We start from the raw sequence: 19,956 nt of genomic DNA on the forward strand, positions 1-19,956 counted from the left end.
AAGATTAAGGTCTATGACGAATTAGCAAAACCTTAAACAACTTAAGACAAGTAAAAGCCTAGATGACTTAAGCCCAACCAAGTAAAGGCTCATGAAACTGTTATAAATATCATTATTCGCGAAATAATTATTATGTATTTATTTTGGCATTTATTTTACACACATACCTAACTTGGGTGTCAAAGTGTCTCTACAAAAACCACTTCCACTTGAATGTTGGAGGCACCTTCACCAGATACATATTGTACAACTTGGTAGTTGAAGGAGAATATCTCAAATTAAAGATAAAGTGTTCAAAAATACTTTTGGTGAAATCTTTTTAGGATATATTTGGGCCTATTAAGAACAAATACATAAAGTATGAAAAAACTATTTTTTTACTTCGTAGAATTAACCTTGTGTTGAAACTAAGAATTTTTACTCTCAAGAAAGAAAGTATATTTTCAACATTCTTATTTACAAAAATGTTACAAGAAATATAAAAAAAAAATTGTAATAGTTTTTCTAACATTTTGTGAATTTTCTTCTTCCATAGCCTTTGAAGTAATTTATAAACTCCTCTTAATCTCCTTTTTCTTGAACTCTTATAATAATTTCATTTTGTTATGATATAGATTATTTTTAAATTCGGATAGCATTAAGAATTAAAGGAGAGAGCAAATGGAAATTAGAAAACATAAAGAACTTGGTTATATTCGGATAGCGAGCCAAAAAATTTGAACCTGGTTCGGCCCACCACAAGTTGGTGGGCTAAACGGGTTGACTCACAGGTTCACTTAATTAAAAAAAATACAATTGTTTTTTCAGTTAAAACTAAATTATAATTCTAATTAAAATCTAAATAAACTTTAATATAATCCAAATACAAACCAAAATCACAAAAATACAAATTATCTATGTGTTGGTTAGAAAAAACAATCTAACATGATCAAATGCAAAGCTCAACTCAATAAAAAATATTTGTGACCCTTTATTTGTGGGTTGGTAAACCAACCCGGCTCACCATGGGTTCAACCTGCATGAGCCAAGTTATAGATGAGTCGGGTCAAAAATCAACCCGTACTGAAATTTGTGAATAAATTTCAACCCAACCCGTGGTAAGCCAAATTGACTCGCGAGTTTCAACCCATTTTTACATATCCGGTCAAAAATTATCATTCTTGTCTAGGATATCTCGCATCACCTTTTGGAATGTTTCCTCGTGTACCACCCTTTTTTCCTTCCTGCACCCTCATAATATTCATAAATCCTAAATCACTCTCATTAAAATTATAATTATGATAAAAATTTAAAATATTTTTGCACCTCTTTAATGTTCATCCCCCTCACCTCCGGGGCATCTCCACTCTCCCACTCTAAATAAATTTCGTACCTTCATCTTCATCTCCACCCTTCCACCCTAAAAATAAATTTTAACACCTTCATCTCCATCTCCATTCTTCCACCCTCAAAATATATTCAACACCTTCATTTTCATCTCCACTCTTCCACCCTTAAAATAAATTCCACACCTTCATCTATATCTCGACACATCTATCTTCGCTCTTCCACCCTCAAAATAAATTCCCCTTGCTCCAATCCTTTTTAATAAAATCCACCTCACACATTAAGTGAGTGATGGAGGAAACGCTATGAGGAGAGCCTCCACTGTTAATGGCCAATGGTTTCGGATTATAAAACACTTCCGAATTAAAAAGATCATCATAGAAAACAAAGTTCTGGATTCACCAATCCGGAAAAGATTTTTTGAAAAGCATTCTGAATTACAGTCTAAACCGTATCTAAAAAAATTACATTTCAAAATTCATAATCCAAAAAATTTTTCCGGATCAAAAAGATCTTCTCTAATGTGTGTATTCCAGCCGTCCAGATTGCATAGTTCGTAATTTGTTTTTTAATATATTCTAGAAGGTAAAGAGGTAATTTTTACCTTTTTGGATTGTGGTGCAGAGGTAATTTTTACCTTTTTATTATAATTTTAGTGAAGAGTAATTTAGGGTTTATGGATTTTATGGGGGTGCAGGAAGAAAAAGGTTGGTTCAAGAAGAAACAGTTCATCTTTTGCTATAACAATCTGGGACGATCCTTAGACACGTCAAGTCAGGGAAAAAACACTAAATCCTATAAATTTCATTATGTCCCAGTAATAGACTAAAGTATCCCTATGCCGAAACTGAGACAAGAGTTTAAAAATCTGTATACTCTGGAATTACGAGATCAGAATGAGTTATGAGGAACTACCAATAAGGCTAAGGCTTTCAAAAGCATTTACAAAACTAGTCGACTAGGCTACAAGAAAGACTTTTGGCTTTGTCAACAGCTTCAACATAGTAATACAGTCTCCACAGTGAAGCATTATCCTGCAGCAAATCAACAGGTTGAACATCTTATAATGCTGATTAAGTCTGTAATCATAAAACATAGTATGCAGATAAGAGAATAATAATAAATTTTACATTATATACACCCAATTAGAGTACTACCTCTGTTTCGAGATCAACAATTACTTCGTCACAACTTTGTTCTTCTGCTGGCCTATTTCGACGAAGTAACTCCACTACACGAACAAGATTTCTTGCTGGTAGCTTCTGAATTAAACTCTGTAGCTGTTGTTTCTCAGCAAGGGTCATGGACCTGTATATAGGAGTGAAAATATGGTTGTGTAAGAATGTCTGATGCAAACTAAACATCAAAGGAGAAAAGGATAACAGAGTAGGCAGAAGGTTTTAGAGGTCCCTTGAACCACCAAATCATGTCTGATTTTGTAATGAAAACAAAACAAAAAGATTGAGTACAATAAAAATGAAAAACAAATGACCAGAAATATAAATTTTGTATTTTTTTTGGGGGGCATTTTTCATCAAGTAATTCAAACTCGATAATTTAACTCTAGAATTGTGAATATGACAAAGTATTAGCAATCCCATCAGAGTGTGACTCAATCTGTCGTAAACCATGTTTCTATAGATTCATTAGCATGGAAAATGTTAAGAGATATCAACAACTGCCATGGTCAAGATCATGTATAAACGTGGGAGCAACCCCTGCCCATGTCAAGTTCACCATGTCATGAAGATTTGTGTATATTGCATTGCTCATTCTTATAGTCATCACCATGTAAGTTCGATCTTAGGGCAAACAAATGTGTATAAGAGGTGCAAGTTTTATAATTTTCGAAGTAGTCTAACATTGGTCTCTACGGGTGTCACTTTTCACGAAACCAAGTGAATCTTTGTCAGTTCCTACTTCAGGGGGAGAGAATTCTGAAAGATGAAGACGAGTCTAATATATAGTATTAGATGAAGAGGAAGCCCACAACCAATTTGAAGAATATTCTTTGGACAAAAAATATCAGAAGAGGGAAAAACTCTCTTTAGCCCCACAAAATTGAGTCGCTTGATACGGAGTTTCAGTCAAACGGGGAGTTAGTTAATACAGTTTGGATACTAATTAGTTGGCTGGGGTGTGAAAGAGTTAAATCAATGCAAGGATATGGCTATTGCTTAATATAAAAAAAAATAAAAAAAAAAATAAAAAAAAAAAAGTCTTGTGTTATGTTATTTCTTAATATAAATAACCCTCTTTGTGGGCGAAGGTTGGTGAGCATTGTTGTGCCAATTAGACATGTGGCTGCTGTGGAAGAAAAGTCGCGTGTCAAGGCACGTGGATGGGTGGTGCATTTCAAACCCTGTGTTCATTAGAGAAAACGGTGGTCACTGGAATGTCAGCTGAAAACTTACCAGAGGCGGCACTGGAAAGCGAACCTGGGAGAAAAGTTTGCAAAGAAAAAATAAAGTAACACCTCCGGAGACAGTGAGACTATCAAGCCAACACGACTTTGAAAAAGCCTCTGGATACTATGTTAAAATCCAAGGAAGAGAGAAATACTGATTTAAACTATATTTATGAGACAGTACGAATACTTTATTTATATTGAGAAAAAGGAATCAATACAATAAACAGAATAATATCTTGTCATAACAAAGACATTATAAAGGAATAAAGCAATATATTTGCTAAACAGAGATGAAATAAAATCCACCAATGGCCTAAAATCTGTTGTCTTGTTATATTCGTGCCATTTGATCTAAATCTGTATATCAAAATACATAAACCAATAAGTATGCAACAAGCAGTTACTATTCCTATAAATATCCGTATAACAGTAATTACAAAATACCTGCACTTGAGCATTATAGTATCCAGAAGGAACTCAAGTTTTTCTTCCATATACCCTAGCTAAGAGTAAACATTAAACACCAGTTAGATAAACATATTATATAATGTACAACAAATGCTTCTGTATCATAGTTACTATGATTTTGATAATTATACAAACATACAGGCGGTGATTGGAAAATGGATTCTTTTATATTTCCCATAAATCTTCGGTTAAAGTATGTTACCTTCCTATTTTTGGTGTGATAATTTTAAATTTTTTTTACAAGAATCCAGCACTAGTTGGAATTTTTTTTTAAATTAATCTTCTCACTAAAACTTCCTCGTGAAAGAGTAGAAATCCAAGATCTCAGGAAAGGGATTTTTTTTGTAAGTATGTCGAACATATTTATCGCATTCCCAATAAACATAATTCACAGAATATATAATTCCTAGGTAATATGATTCCCCAAACACATTTTTAGTAAGAAACGTGATTTCTAGGAATGCAAAAATACCAAACACAACTTAAAGATGATGATGATAATAGCAACTTTGGAAACACAGAAGTTCGAGAAAAATTACTGTTTTAGAGAGTTCACTGGAATGTCTCTTCACCATCTCCGCAACCTCCGCACTATCATTCTCAAGTAGGAATTGAACATCATCACTAATCTAAATATTCAAAAAGAAATGGATATGTTAGAATAAATAATCTTTAATAGAATTCATTATTATATGTTGTGTGCTTTGTGCTGGACCTAGTTCCTAAAAATGTCCTCCAGAATTCTCTTCTATTCACCATATCTGATGTATCCCAAGCTATTATAAATATGAAACCCTAAAAGAGAGGAATATATACTCCCATCAATTCACTCTAACTCCACTATATTTTTCTCAAGTATGTATCAGAGCCTGTCAATCCCGCTCAACTAGTCTATATCAAAGTAATTCTCATTGTCTTTGTCCAAATAATCTGTCATCCATCAGCGTCTGTAATCGTCCACTGGAGTTCCGTCTTCCAACACCTAAGTATGAGGCACCTTCAAGAAGTGCAATCCAACCCCAGTGGTCACACTTCCATACACTTATGTGGTAATGACTCTTTAAGCAACGAATCTAGAATTTGATCATGTTAGAGATCAAATTCTAACTCGTCAAGAAGTCCCATGTATGGAAAACTTGAATAGAGGTATTGATATCGAATAATGTAAAATATCGAATACACCAAAAATCCTTTATAAAATTATAACAAAAATCATAACAGGTTAAGGAGGAAATTTCAATCAAGAGAAAGATAATATATACATTTTAAAACAATACAAAAACATATTTGTAATCCAAAAGTAATGATATTATGTTTACAAATTCAAATAATAGTAAGAAAATTATTACTATTATTATTATTATGCGGCAATTGGCCACGATGCGAGCAACTGTGAATGAGTGGTGACGACCAGTGGTGTCGTTGCTCCTCATGAGTAGGGTTTCTCCTCCTTGTGTCGCTGCCCCTCATGAGTAGGGTTTCTTTCCCTATTTCTTCTCCACAACCCTACCCCACCTTTTCTGCCATAACCATTTCACGCCCACCAGTCATTATCCAAAAAGTGAGTGCCATGGCCTTGTTGGGGCAGCAAGTTGCAAAACTGCCACTGATTTATACCATAACGCCACCATGACTGAGTTTTTAATAAAATTGAACTTGATAACATAAAGAGTCTTCTGCCATGGTTTCTTCTCATGGAAGAGGAAGTCATGGCACTAGACAAGGGCACGGTGGTATAGGTTGTCCACAATGCACATATTGTAAAAGAATGGGTCACACTTAAGAGAATTGTAACTCATTAGATGGCTTTCCTTTCCTCACAAGACAACCAATATTTCTAAATCTAAAAGTTCTTTATTGACTTCGTGCCTGGAATGGAGGCCAAGGTCAATAGTGTTACATGGAAGACTTCAATTGATTTAGTAGAGTAAAAATGCTAAATAGAAAAGCAAATTATGGAATTAAATGTGTCTTTGAGATGGCCACCGTTGATGATAAAGGAGAAGAATATAGGTTAGAGGTGTGTGTGCGAAGACTGTGTAGATGAACGAGTTTATAAATTAAGAACAAATGACCCTTACTAAGAATTAAAAAATGATGGATTAAGTTAAATGGAGTGTAGTTTCGGATTCACAAATGTTATAAAAAATTTGATGAGTGTATGATCATGTAGGGAGAACGCAATTTGAGGAAAGAAAAGATGAAGGAAATGATGATGTTGAAGTAACAATCGAGGCCGGCCAATTTAGTGACAAGTGTTTGAGTAGAAACAAAATTCAAGAATCGTTTTTGGAAGCACACAAGCATGATTAAGATGTATAAGGATTTGAGGGATTCCTTTTCATGATCTGTAACAAAGAGAGAAATGGCTCAGTGATGAAGGCTTGACCACACAATGTGCCATGGAAGAGTTCTCCCCATAAGAGTCACAAGGAGCATGTCTAGAGGGGAGACATCTAGTCCTTCATCATTATCTTCTTTTGTATTTCATTGTTGTGATGTTCCTAAAGTTGACTTAGTTGACCAACCTTAGTTGATTGTTGACCTTTAACTAGGTTTTACTTGTAAACTAGTGTTGACTTGACTTAAGCCAACATGCTAATCCATGTTTAGTTGTTTTTGTAGGTTAATTAAGCTTAGGGAAGCATGGATAGGTGGTGCAACACTATTGGAGAGCATGGATGATGTGGAGCTTAGGTGGAGGAGAGAAGAAAGCAAAAAGCATAGAGCATAAAGCAAAAGGAGCTTGTATATTTTGTCTCCTTTGTCTTAAAGCTCCTTTTAGCATTACTAGAAGGCACCTTGTCTCACACGGTGAGCTTTGCCCAAAATCCCTTTAGGGTTTCCCACCACCATTCAAGTTTGTGCTACTTTAGAAGATGCTTCTAGAATTAGGGTTATTCATAAATTTGAGTATTATACACTTGTTGTTCAACCACAAAACCGTGAGCTTCCTCCATGGAGTGGAGATTTCACTTAGCCTTATCTTGCTATGCAAGTGGCGGCATCAATCACTCATCTCTAGAGTTAGTTAGCCTTATGGACCCTCTAAGAGTGACATGCTTCATCTGCATTACCATCTTTTATATCTTCCATTTTATTGTTCTTTCCTTTTACTTCTATTTGGTTTATATGTGTTGTTTCCATTTGAATCTTGAATCAATTCATCTCTATCTTTCTCTAGAACTTTTAGAAGTGAACCTTCACATCTAAATAGCTTGCTATCTTAATGTCCAATGGGGATCTTCTCTAGGTTTTCTTAAATAACTCATCACCATATTCCAAAAATATAAAATAAACCAACTCAATCCTTCATCATTTGGTATCTAGAGCCTAGGTTATTTTGAATATGGAGCTTTTTATGTGCTAACCATTGTTTTCTTGTATTTTGTGCTTGGTGGACCTCTCGGCTTTCTTGGTGTTTCAAGTGGTGTGCACAAATTTTTCCACTTCACAAGAGGTTTAAGTATCTAGAATCCCATATTATTGATGTATGTCCCTTGGTGAAGTGAGAACATGAAATATTTGGTGCCTCTTTTGTGTTTGGCCGAGAGCTATCTTTGGTGTTACCATGCCAAAATTTTGTCTCACATGTTAAAAAGTGTCTTTAAATGTGTTTGGCCTTGTTTTTAGTCCTTTGTCATATGCCTACTTGAAGTTTTCTTGTTATTGTTTCCTAAAGTATTTGAAAATTGCATGAACTATATATCTTGGTGGATGTATGCTCCATGGAAATGATTTTGCCATAAACTTTGAGGAACTAAATGTCCAAGCCACCTAAAAACACTTTCCCATCATCTTGTGAAACTAGTTTTGAAAGAATAAAATTTTTTCTGCACTTTTTACCATTTGGCCAAGAGCAATATTGCTCCTTGCTGAACCAAATTTGCAAAAATCACTAGGTGTTATGCTACTAGTTTTCATATTTGAGTGTTGGGTGATATTGGCAAATTAGTTCCATTCTTTAACCTGGTAATTATCTTTCTTGGTGTATGCATGACTTGAGACTAGGTTATGCATGTTCAAGTATTTTCCATAGAGTCTTTATACTGTGCTTTTCTTGTGTTAGTCTTATTAAAAGTTTTGTCACATATTTTCTCTCTTTAGAGTTTATCTTTCCTTATTTTTGTGCTTTACTTGCTTGTCACTAGGTGTTCTTTGTTTTGTCTTAGTAGTTTTCCTTTCTCGAAACTCTTTGGGTGTTGTGGCCGAGCCACTTGACATGCATTTGAAAGGTTTTGAAAAGTTTTTGAGGTTTTTTCTTCACTCCTTTGGTGGACCTTGAGTGTTGTCCTTACCTTGTTACTTTGGGAGTGTGATCTAAACACTTGGGTGATTTTTTTTAACACATTTTGGTCTCGGGTTTTGCTGCACTTTCACCACTAATTGCCTATTTTTGTCTTGGTTTTTTGTTGAGTTTTGTGTAGGAGAAGATGAACTTGGATCCAATTGTGGAAGAGGAAGAGGAGGAGTCGATTCCACCATACTCCCCTGTAATAGTTACCCCGATGGCACAACAACATGATCAAACTACCCTTGCTCACATCCTCCGAGGAATGGAGATTGGTAAGAGGGAAACGTTTGACCAATTAAGAGCGGATAGAGGGCAAAGTGAGATTATGATGGTGAAAGGAGAAGGAGGCAAGGGTTTGATGGAGGAAGAAGGCACAACTCTCTCCCACAAAGATAACCACGTCCCATCAAGATACCCAAGTTCAAAGAAGAGAATGACCCCAACCTCTACATTGAATGGGAGAAAAACTAGATCAAATATTCAACATTCATGTAGTTAGTGGCCCAGAACAAGTAGATTTAGTAGTGCTAGAATTTGAGGATTACGCCATGACTTGGTGACATCAAATGTGTATGAACAATATTAACCAAGAGACACTTGCGGCTTCTTAGAGGGACATTAAACATTTAATGCACGCTAAATTTATCGCTACTATAGGAGGAAGACTCTTTTGAAGCTCCAAAGACTTTAACAAGAGTCTATGTGTGTGGATGAATATTATAAGCTAATGGAGTTCAAGCTTCTAAAAGTAGGACTCCAATTTGAAAGTGAAGAAGAAAAGGTAGCTAGGTTTGTGAATAGTCTTAAAAGAGAAATTCAAGATGTAGTAGAGTTATATTAGTATTCCACACTTGATAAAATTTTGCACTTGGCCTTAAAAGTTGAAAGCCAATTGAAAAAGAAACAAAAGGCCAAGAGGAATACTTCTTGTAATAAATACTACTCAAAAACTTGGAAAGGTAAAAAAAGAAAAGATGAAAGAACACCCTCCAAAAATCTCCAGGACCACCCACCTAGGACTAATTCGACTAGAGTTCCCCGTGATAATCCAAACTCTTCTCAAGGTTCTAATTCCATCAAAAGTTTTAAATGTTTGGGGTATGGTCACGTTGCTTCAAATTGCCAACAAAAAGGAACATGATCTTGAATCCTAAAGGAGAGGTTGAAAGTGAACATTCTTTCCCCTCATCCCCAAAAGCACTTCCTCACACACTTCTTCCTCCTCTTTAAATGATGATGAATCAAACCTAATGAAGGAGGTTTATTGATGGTTAGGTGCATGTTGGGCCAAGTCCCAAAGGAACTAGAATCTCAAAGGGAAAACATTTTTCACTCAAGGTGCCTAATCAACAACAAAATTTGCTCCCTCATAATTGATAGTGGAAGTTGTGTAAATGTGGCTAGCACAAGGGTTGTGGACAAGCTTGGCTTGAAAACCATCCCTCATGCCAAGCCTTATAAGCTATCTTGGCTTAGTGAGAAAGGAGATATCAAGGTTGACAAGCAAGTCATCATCAACTTCTCCATTAGGAATTACAAAGATGAGGTTTTGTGTGACTTAGTGTCTATGGAAGTAACTCATATTCTACTAGGTAGGTCATGGCAATTTGATAAAAAGGTTTTTCATGATGGCCATGCCAACAAATTTTCTTTCAGCTTCCAAGGCAAGAAGATTACACTTTTACCTCTTTCTCCCAAGGAAGTCAATGAGGATCAAATGCAAATGCTAAAGAAAAGAAAGGAGGAGAAGGCGCAAAGGAAGGTGCAAGGGAATGGCAAAGAGGCCAAGAAGAGCATGATCTCCCTCAAAGGGATAAAAAAAGTAATGTTTGCCCAAAAACAAGTCCTTATAGCTTATCCTAGTGAGTCCTCCCCCTCCTTCCAAAAGCCTCACTCTATATGTCCTCAAGACTTGTCTTTAGTCTTAGATGAATTCAAAGATGTTTTTCAAAAGCCTCCAAAAGGGCTTCCACCCCTAAGAAGCATAAAGGCCCAAATTGATTTTATACAAGGTTCATCTTTGCCAAATAGGCCAGCCTATAGGGCTAGTCCCGAAGAGGCGTAGGAAATTCAAAAAAAAATGCATGAATTGTTGGAAAACTGGTAGATGAAACATAGCATGAGTCCTACTTTAGTTGACTTATTGACCTTTGAGTAGGTTTGACCAAAGTTGACTTAACTTAAGTCAACATGCTAATCTATGTTTAGTTGTTTTTGTAGTTTAATTAAGCTTAAGGAAGCATGGATAGGTGGTGCAACACTATTGGATAGCATGGATGATGTGGAGCTTAGGTGCTCTTGAACATGTAAAAGGGTTGATAAATTTCAGTATTATACACTTGTTGTGCAACCACAAAACCATGAGCTTCCTCCATGGAGTGGAGATATCACTAGCCTTATCTTGCTATGCAAGTGGCGACACCAATCACTCATCTCTGGTGTTGGCTAGCCATATGGCCCCTCTAAGAGTGGCGTGCTTCATCTCCATTACCATCTTCTATATCTTCAATTTTATTGTTCTTTCCTTTTACTTCTATTCGGTTTATATGTGTTGTTTTCCATTTGAATCTTGAATCAATTCATCTCTATCTTTCTCTAGAACCTTTAGAAGTGAACCTTCACATATAGATAACTTGCTATCTTAATGTCCAGTGGAGATCTTTTCTAGGTTTTCTTAAATAACTCATCACCATATTCCAAAAATATAAAATGAACCAACTCAATCCTTCATCACCATGTGGTGAAGCCTTTAGAGGGAAAAAGTAGAACATCAAAGAGTTAGAAGAAAGCTGCAACAATTAAACAATGTACAAGAAGAAAGGAAGTATCTGTGGGAGATAGGATAGTCATGGGGTAGATTATTAGACGAAGTAGTTTAGTATATGTGAAAGGCGTTAAGGAATGAAGGGATAAAGGATTGCAAGTGAGAACTAGAAGAAGATGCAATAAGGGTGTACTCTTAATTGTTTTCCTAAGTAGTTACACTTTCAAGGACGAAAATACTAAGTGTAGAAGGAGAGGCATGCCTAGGAGAAATGGTTATATATCACCATGGGAAGAGCAGAGAGTAGAGTAGATGAGCTCATGGTAGACGTTGAGTACAAATATACATAGTCGATGATATGTGTACTTCCACTGGCATGGACAAGGTCGTGTTTTGTTAAGGGTAGACGAGGGTGTTATTGTTGTGTTAGACGAAAGGTGCAAAGTGCATAGAGTAGATGATATGTGCATTAACATTGGTTAGACAATAGGGGTTTGTGAGTAGTAGATGTTGTTCTATGCATTAAGTTGTCAAGTTTCATGGTTGAGGCGTTTAGCGAGGGTGTTTCATTGATGTGTGTGTGGTAGTGGTGTTGTAAGCCAAAAACAAATGGACAAGTTTTTGTGAGAGGGTTAAAGAGCTTCATATGTGGAACTCTGTGCTTGGCTTGTTTCAAGAAATCCAAGCATAAATCTCAATCACTGAGTTACATTGTTAGGCAAACTATGGCAACCTATGATAACTAAGAAAATTATAAATAAGATGTGCATTTCGAGAAGAATGAGTACCTTTTTAAAGTGCAATGGGTCGACCAAAATCATCCTCACTACGAGTCGTGTTATTGAAAGACGATAAAGAAGAACTTGATGTATAGGATTCATTTAGGGAACTGGACTAGTCATTTGGGTCTTGCATTGGTAGGTTAAGAGAAAATTATGGTGGTTCAAGAGGATTTTCACCAAGATTGGGAGTGGCAAAAGCACTTGGAAAGTGGACTCAACTAATGGTATAGGAAGGACATTTTTGAATGGAATGAACATCTTGAATAGTCAAAGAGAAGTAAGGAGTCTGTTCAAAAAAAGGGACACTAGCGGACTTTTTGAAGCCAAAAATGGCCTATGAAGATAGATTTGACAGCACGAACAGAAAGTTTATCAAAGTTTATCTAACCCTTGAGACAAATAATGAACAAAACATACACATCCAAATACACTAGCGGACATCTAGTATTTCTTAATTTCAAGAGAGTAACATCAATACCTTTTTTGAAGTCGAGAATGGCCCAAGAAGGTAGATTTGACAGCACGGACAGAAAGTTTATCTAACCCTATAGACAAATCCTAAACAAAACATACACAATGAGAAACATGAAGAGGATCATTTGGAAAAAGAATGGAATAAGGAACCTTGTTATTGAGAGAAAGGATGGCACCCTAGAAAACAAGCAGTTAGGATAACATCACTCCAACGATGGACCGATATATTGACACTAAGAAATAGGGTATGAACAATCTCAACCAAGTGTCTATCTTTTCTTTCTGCAATACCATTTTGCTATGATGTGTGAGGACAAGTAGATTAATGTAATATGCCATATGAACTTAAAATTGTAGAGAAGTTAGAGGAAAAGTACTCATTGGCATTGTCACTTCTTAAAATCTTAATTACTTAACCAAATTGATTTTTTATTTCATTCGAAAAGTATGTAAAGATAGACAAATGTTTATAGTGTTCTTTCATAAGACAAACCTAAATACATCATCAATGAACGTGACAAAATATTTAAAATCAAAAGATGAGACATGACTTTGTCCCAAAATATCAAAATGAATAAGAGAAAAACTAGAATTACATCTTGATTTAGACCTTTTAGGAAAAGATCTAACATGTTTGCCTAGTTGACATGACTCACATTCTAAAGCCTAAAAACTAAGCTAAGGGACCATTTTTTTGATTTTGACAAATGGGGATGACCCAACCGATCATCTAAGAGTTTAGGATTTGGAGATAAAAAACAGGACATATGTGGACTAGATCAAAAATAGTATAAACCTCTAGATTTATGTCCTTCTCTAATTAGTCATCCCGTACCATACTTTTGTATAACAAAGGAATTGGCATCAAAAGTTATTGAACAATTTAAAAACTTAGTTAATTAGCTTAATGAAATTAGATTGAAAGGGCAAGTAATAACAAAACTGACAGATTTTAGATTTAACTAAGGAGAAAAGGAAACTTGACCAACTCCTTTTAAAGAAACTTTAGAGCCATTGGCTAAGGTTATGAAATGAGGGATTTTTGGAAAACAAGGGAATAAGAAAAAAAGAGGTATTACCGGAAATGTGATCAAAAGCACTTGAGTCAATTATCCATGGACTTCGACTCTCCAAGGATTATGAGATGCAAGTTGCTGATGATCTAGGATTTGCAAATGGTTGTGCCAAATTATTAGACTTCAGCATTAGACACTCTTAGTATTCTTCATAAAAGAATTTGGAGTCAGCAACTTCAGCTTTAGAGACATTGGTATTTTTGTTAGGAAAGTTGTGCAAGGAGAAGCAATTTTTTTGAACGTGGCCCATTCTCTTACAATACGTACATTGAGGGCGTCCCCGACCACCACATCCTCCTCTAGCATTGCTTCCTCCTCTTCCACATGTGGAAACAATAAAAGGTTCCACAAGTTTATGAACATCTTTACACTTATAGAATTGTATATGTTCTGAATGTATTGTGTGTATAATGTAGACCACACAATATGTATTTATATTATTGAATATAATCAATTACAATAAAGACACATAATAATATGGAATCAATCACCCTGATTTACGAGATTATGTAACAGTTGATTTCCTAGACATTTGTAACCACTGATTAATTTCTAACACTCCCCCTCAAGCTGGAGCATATATGTCATATGCACCAAGCTTGTTACAAATGTACTCAACTTGAGGGCCTCTAAGGGATTTGGTGAATACCTCAGCCAACTAATTGCTAGAGTCGACAAAATTAGTGATTTCTCCTAAGAGCACATTTCTCTAATGAAGTGACAATCAATTTCAATGTGTTTGGTTCTTTCATGGCAGACCGGGTTTGATGCAATGTGAAGTGCAGCTTGATTGTCACATATAAGCTTTGTTTCATGGATGTCCCCTATTTTTAGTTGTAGTAGTAGTTGTTTGAGTCATGTAAGCTCACAAGTAGTTGCTGCCATGGCATGATATTATGCTTATGCACTACATCTGACAACTATATTTTGCTTCTTGCTTCTCCATAAGATAAGGTTTCCTCCGATAAGAACACAATACCCAGAAGTGAATCTTCTATCTGATGGTGATCCTGCCCAATCCGCATTAAAGAAACAAGTGATCTTGGTACTGCCTTTGTCTTCGTACAATAATCCTTGTCCTGGAGCATTTTTTATGTATGGAAGAATACGTGTTACAGCATCCCAATGGCTATCACAAGGAGCATTTAGAAATTGGCTTACTACACTAACCGCAAAAGTGAGGTCGGGTCTGGTAATGGTGAGATAATTGAGTCTGCCTACCAGGCGACAATATCTTTTCGGGTCTTTCAATGGCTCCCTCTAACCCGGAAGAAGCTTGAAATTAGGATCCATAGGAGTATCACAAGGACGACAATCAAGCATAGCAGTTTCAGTAAGAATGTCTAGGGCATATTTACATTGATTAATAACAATTCCAAAAGCAGATTGAGCAACTTCAATGCCTAAGACGAGAATCGCCAGAAGCAAGAAAATCAGGGGATTGATCCATACAAACTTCTTGTAATTCACCATGTAAGAATGCATTTTTAATATCTAGCTGGTGAAGAGGCCAATGATGAATATCAACTATAGCCAGAAAGAGACGAACATAAGTTATTTTGGCCACGGGGGAAAAGGTGTCCCCATAATCTAGATCCAAAATTTGTTTGTATCTTTTGGTGACCAAGTGAGCTTTTAACCGGTCAATATGACCATCAGGTCCAATTTTCACTATATAAACCCAACGACAACCAACAGTTTTCTTGCCAGGAGTTAAAGGAACAAGTTCCCAAGTGTCATTAGAATGTAAGGCTGCCATCTCCTCTACCATTGCCTGACACCAACCGGGATCAGTCATGGCTTCATCTATAGTCTTAGGAATAGATACAGAATCCAAAGAAGAAACAACGGAGAAATAGGATAGAGACAAACAATCATAATTAATGCTAAAAGCATAGAGAGGGTTACGATTACCAGAGGAACGAGTACCTTTTCGTATTGCAATAGGAAGTTTAGGTGCAGGAGACATGGATGAAGGGGCGGTTGGAGCAAGAGATGATGCTTAAGGATTAGTAGAATGAGTCACAATTGGAGTTGGTGTCTATGGTATTGAAGCAAAGGACGTGGAGGAGAAGCAACTACCTGAGCCGGAACAAGCGAGACTTCTAAAGATTCTATTGTAAGATCGACATCTAATATAGTGGAAGGGTAGAAGGGAGTAGTCTCGAAAAAGGTGACATCAACTAAAACTATACAGCATTGAAGTTGAGGACAAAAACAACGATAGCCCTTCTGAAGGCGTGAGTAACCAAGGAAAATACATTTGAGAGACTTAACAAAAAGTTTATCTTTACCTGGAGTAAGGTCATGGACAAAGCATGTACAACCAAAGACACGAAGAAGAATGGAGTAAAGATTTTGTGTGGAATATAAGAAGAATGTAACAGTTGATTTCCTAGAAATCTGTAACCGCTGATTATATTCTAACAACGTTTAAGTGTTGGAATTGGAAGGAGTCGTGTGGTCAAGGTTTCCATGGAACAAACTTTGTGACCTATTAGTTGATCTCTGGTATGATCAAAGTCGAGATGTAGACCATAGAAAATCATCACCATGTAGTATTGGTCTAGTTTCTCTTGATTTCATCCTGTGGCCCAACATCCAAGAACATCTTCAATTCTTTAACCGCAGATTGAGCTTCACTCATAAAGAACGCCATGTCATGATCGGTTTGTGATAGGATACTAGAAAAGAGAATAAAAGAGAGTCGAGAAAAACAAAAGCCAACACATCCATATTCTGTTTGATGTTCATTCTATCTTAATTGCTAGAAAAAAAAAAACCAAAAAAGAATACAAAGGAAACTAACTCTTTTCACACAAGTTAACATTCGTTTACAACTAAGTTAAAAACAACTGCCTCCCCAAAGAATAAGATTGGTTTGAATATATAGACCCACCCCCCACCGAAACCGTACCAAAACACTTTCCCACTAACACACCCCTTTATATACTCCTACTAACACACCGCTTCATTTAACCATTGCAAAGAACTTTCCCACCAACACAGCCCTTCTGTTAGAACATTTGAGGATGGGCTTGAGGATGGGCTGATACAACAAGAAAAAGATAGTGGGGGTGTTAGTGTAAGGCCCAAAGTCTGGAAGGTTTATTCTAGAAGAAAACAGATCTAGAGAATATTAATTAGTTAGGAGGTAGTGACGTAGGGATATTTGAAATTAGTGGGAAGGCATATATTTGAGAGGGTAGAAGAGGGAGAGAGGTACAAAGAATTTGTTATGGAATAGGGTAGGAGAGTTGTCTCTTTGAAGGAGTAATAGACTCTAGACGTGTTGAGCCTTGCTTGTTCATTTCACATATTCAATAATATACAGTTTATACATACTACTTATAATTGTTTGTTCTGTTTTTGGGTTTATTGCTTTCTATCGTTGTCTATCACTTTCATTTATTGTTCCTTCTATAATAAACCTTCCATATTCTATCATTCTCCCTATCTCTAACAATTTGTTTAAGAGAGGCAAGCCTATTTGCAAAGTCATAAAGGCGTTGAATATCATTTGAAAGAATATTCTGAACCTTTTTTTCCCAAAAGAGTTGCAAGTCTTAAGAGATCTAGGAGTACCCAATAACTTGGGTCCCACAGACTACCACAATAAGGCACAAAGCTGAAAATAAGTTCATATCCATTGTTCAGCTTGCTCAAAAAGCACATGCCTTCCATCTTGTTGAAGGTGGTACAATAAGTAGTAGTTTCCAACACAACATAACTACTTTCTACCCAAATTTAATACTCATTCTAACAATTAATATTGTAACCACCTTAATATATATAACCCCTCTCTCCAATTAATATTGTAACCACCTTAATAAACTTATCCTTCTTATATCCTAGCATCCACACACATTCTCCGAGAACTATCTTATCTTTCACGCAATAGACCTATATTAGAAAACAATGCAATTTTCTACATTTGGTTTTGCCATGCAAGAAGCATCCTATTGGTTGTATTTGTGCTTCTAATTAATGAACCCACAATCACATCCGACTATGGTTTGGCCGCATAAAACCATAACATAATTGCAACTTAAAACCATGGTTGCCACATCAACTACTATTGAATTTCATAAAGGTACTTGTGTAAGTTATTGACTCACCAACCCATGCATTGTTCACAATCAAAAACATGGGTGAATTCATCACCTTATCTTCTACGTTCATTAATCCATTTCCTTAGAAGTATCAACCTAAATAGGTTAAATGGTGAAGCTTAGTGGTCAATTCTCAATAAATCGGTCATCTTTTTTATTATTAAAAAACTTTAGGCTTATTGGAAAAACACAAAGGAAATGAAGAGGAGTCTCTATCAATGGTAAGCACAAACATTTATCAAACTAAGATTTTAAAATTTTAAAGGGGTAAAGAAAACAAAAGACCATATCAAATCAAATCCTTGATAAAAATTATACCTTGGTACTACGTTGGGGATTGACATTAGAAGTTTGTGGAAGTAACCTGGCTGAAGATGAAGATGAGGACACCTTTATCCTTTTACTAGGACCTTGCACTAAATCATCAGATGCAATCACTCTACAATTCAAGGAGTCTGATTTACATTTTATCCTGGATTGCAAATGATATGCCGCAAAAACAGGCTCTACCATCTGCTTTTCATTTCAATAGTCAGAACATTTCTAGATATCATAGATTTCCTCAAGATAGCAAAGCACGTACTAATTGAAGTAGATAAACCACATGCATAAATTTTGAAATGGAAGCCATAAGATTAAATTGAATAGAAATAATCAAATGTTCACAGTTAGAATTTCCCAAATTAAATCCTTCATCGGTATTATGTAGTCATTTGGGATTTCGAGGTGAAGAGAATCGAGGGAAGGAGAATAGGTAGCCTAGATGACGATTGACCTTTACAAATTGCGTACCAAATTACCAATCTTACATGCTGAGGTTGGTGCAAATTGAGCTATATCGCTGATTGATCAATATCATGTGATTCTCATATGAAGGATCATAAATTAAAAATCTTATGAAAGAGTCATCACAGCTCCAACAACGAGTAATAAAAAGAAGGTTCAAGATGCTTAATGTACCTCATCAACTTCAGATGAAAGAGAAATGACACTCTGTCTGAGAAGGGATTTTAATCTGTCCTTTGTAAAGTCTGAAAGCCCAGCTCCAACACCATTACTATATAACGGACCAGAATTATCACCCTGATTGATTAAACTCTTTTTTCTTCCCTCTTCATATTTACTTTTAGGTAACTCGGGGATTTTGTCAGAAACAGGAAATGCATCGTCGTCTTGCGACAATAGATTTGCAATTTCAGAAGAGTAATACCCAAAGTAATCAGGTCCTACTCTTTCATATTTTTCAGATGCAGTGAAACCTGAATCAATTGACATGGCAGAAAAGTGAAGCACAGCAACTGTCCACTACATTAACAACAAAAAATTCAAATCAATAAAAATATAAAAATAAACCGATACTAGCCCGGGGGGTTGTTGTTGTGAAACACGTATGAGAGAATAAAAAAACTAAACCGGACTGCATCACATGAGCTCATTCATAATAAAAGACAAATTGTTATTCCTTTTCCCATTCATGTATAATAAGCTTTATCATAACAGGTGTAATATACTTATACCCATTGAATATTAAGTGCTTGAAACGAAAGACCAATAAAAGTCATCTCAAGACCCCTTGTATCAAAACATTAGCAACATTCGTATACATGACTAAGCACCTAATTCCATCTGTTCTTCCCTGCAAATGTAGTAATGCACGACCACTGTACAGAGCCGTAAAATCTCATCAAATCCCTTTTCTTTCCAACGATGGGTGCGGTAGTGTATCGACTTTGACAGAATGCTCACAGTAAAGATAAAGTTAATGTTCAAGAAAAATTACCTATCAAGCTTTTCGATGCCTTAAGGGTGATAAAAAAGGAAAAAGAAAAAAAAAAAAACCTCCTTCGCCTTCCTAACCTTTTATGAGTTCTCTCGTTTGTAGACTAGGCTCCTCCCCTCCCTTGTTCTTTGTTTCGCTGCGTGTGCCCCCTTTTCCCATCTCTCAATTCCTAGGTTTAAAAAAAAAAAAAACCTCGTAATGTTAACCCGTAGTTTAAAATTTCAAAAGTAAAATTTGTATTTTGCATCATACAATCTAAAATATAAAATAAAAATACATCTCAAAATCCAAAATACAAGTTTTACATTCTTACTGTACAATATGAAATATTTTTTCTTATTTTACATTTTGAATTGTATAAATTATGATGTTTTTTTGTTTTTATATAATGGATTATATAATTTGAAATATAAAAGTTTGTATTTCGAATTTTACAATTCAAAATACAAAAATAAAAAAATCCAAAATAC

At 35.7% G+C, this 19,956-nt stretch overlaps 1 protein-coding gene across 5 annotated transcripts; it reads right to left on the bottom strand.

The window, feature by feature from the left end:
* Positions 1-2,038: 2,038 nt before the first annotated feature.
* On the bottom strand, positions 2,039-19,672 carry LOC114186008. 5 transcript variants are annotated; one of them, XM_028074008.1, is made up of 7 exons: positions 19,564-19,672; positions 18,667-18,965; positions 18,025-18,219; positions 4,744-4,833; positions 4,181-4,239; positions 2,484-2,634; positions 2,039-2,360 (listed from the first exon to the last, which is right to left on the bottom strand). In XM_028074008.1, exons 1-7 carry the CDS (start codon positions 19,643-19,645, stop codon positions 2,277-2,279), a joined length of 960 nt encoding a protein of 319 aa, XP_027929809.1. In that variant the 5' UTR covers positions 19,646-19,672; the 3' UTR covers positions 2,039-2,276. The 5 variants fall into 5 exon arrangements, with proteins under 5 accessions (XP_027929809.1, XP_027929817.1, XP_027929826.1 ...); XM_028074016.1 differs by having other exon boundaries at positions 18,667-19,011; positions 19,564-19,653; XM_028074025.1 differs by having other exon boundaries at positions 18,667-19,011; positions 19,487-19,595.
* Between the last annotated feature and the right edge of the window lie 284 nt (positions 19,673-19,956).

This window comes from Vigna unguiculata, chromosome 1, assembly GCF_004118075.2.
Source record: "Vigna unguiculata cultivar IT97K-499-35 chromosome 1, ASM411807v1, whole genome shotgun sequence".
NCBI lineage: Eukaryota > Viridiplantae > Streptophyta > Magnoliopsida > Fabales > Fabaceae > Vigna > Vigna unguiculata.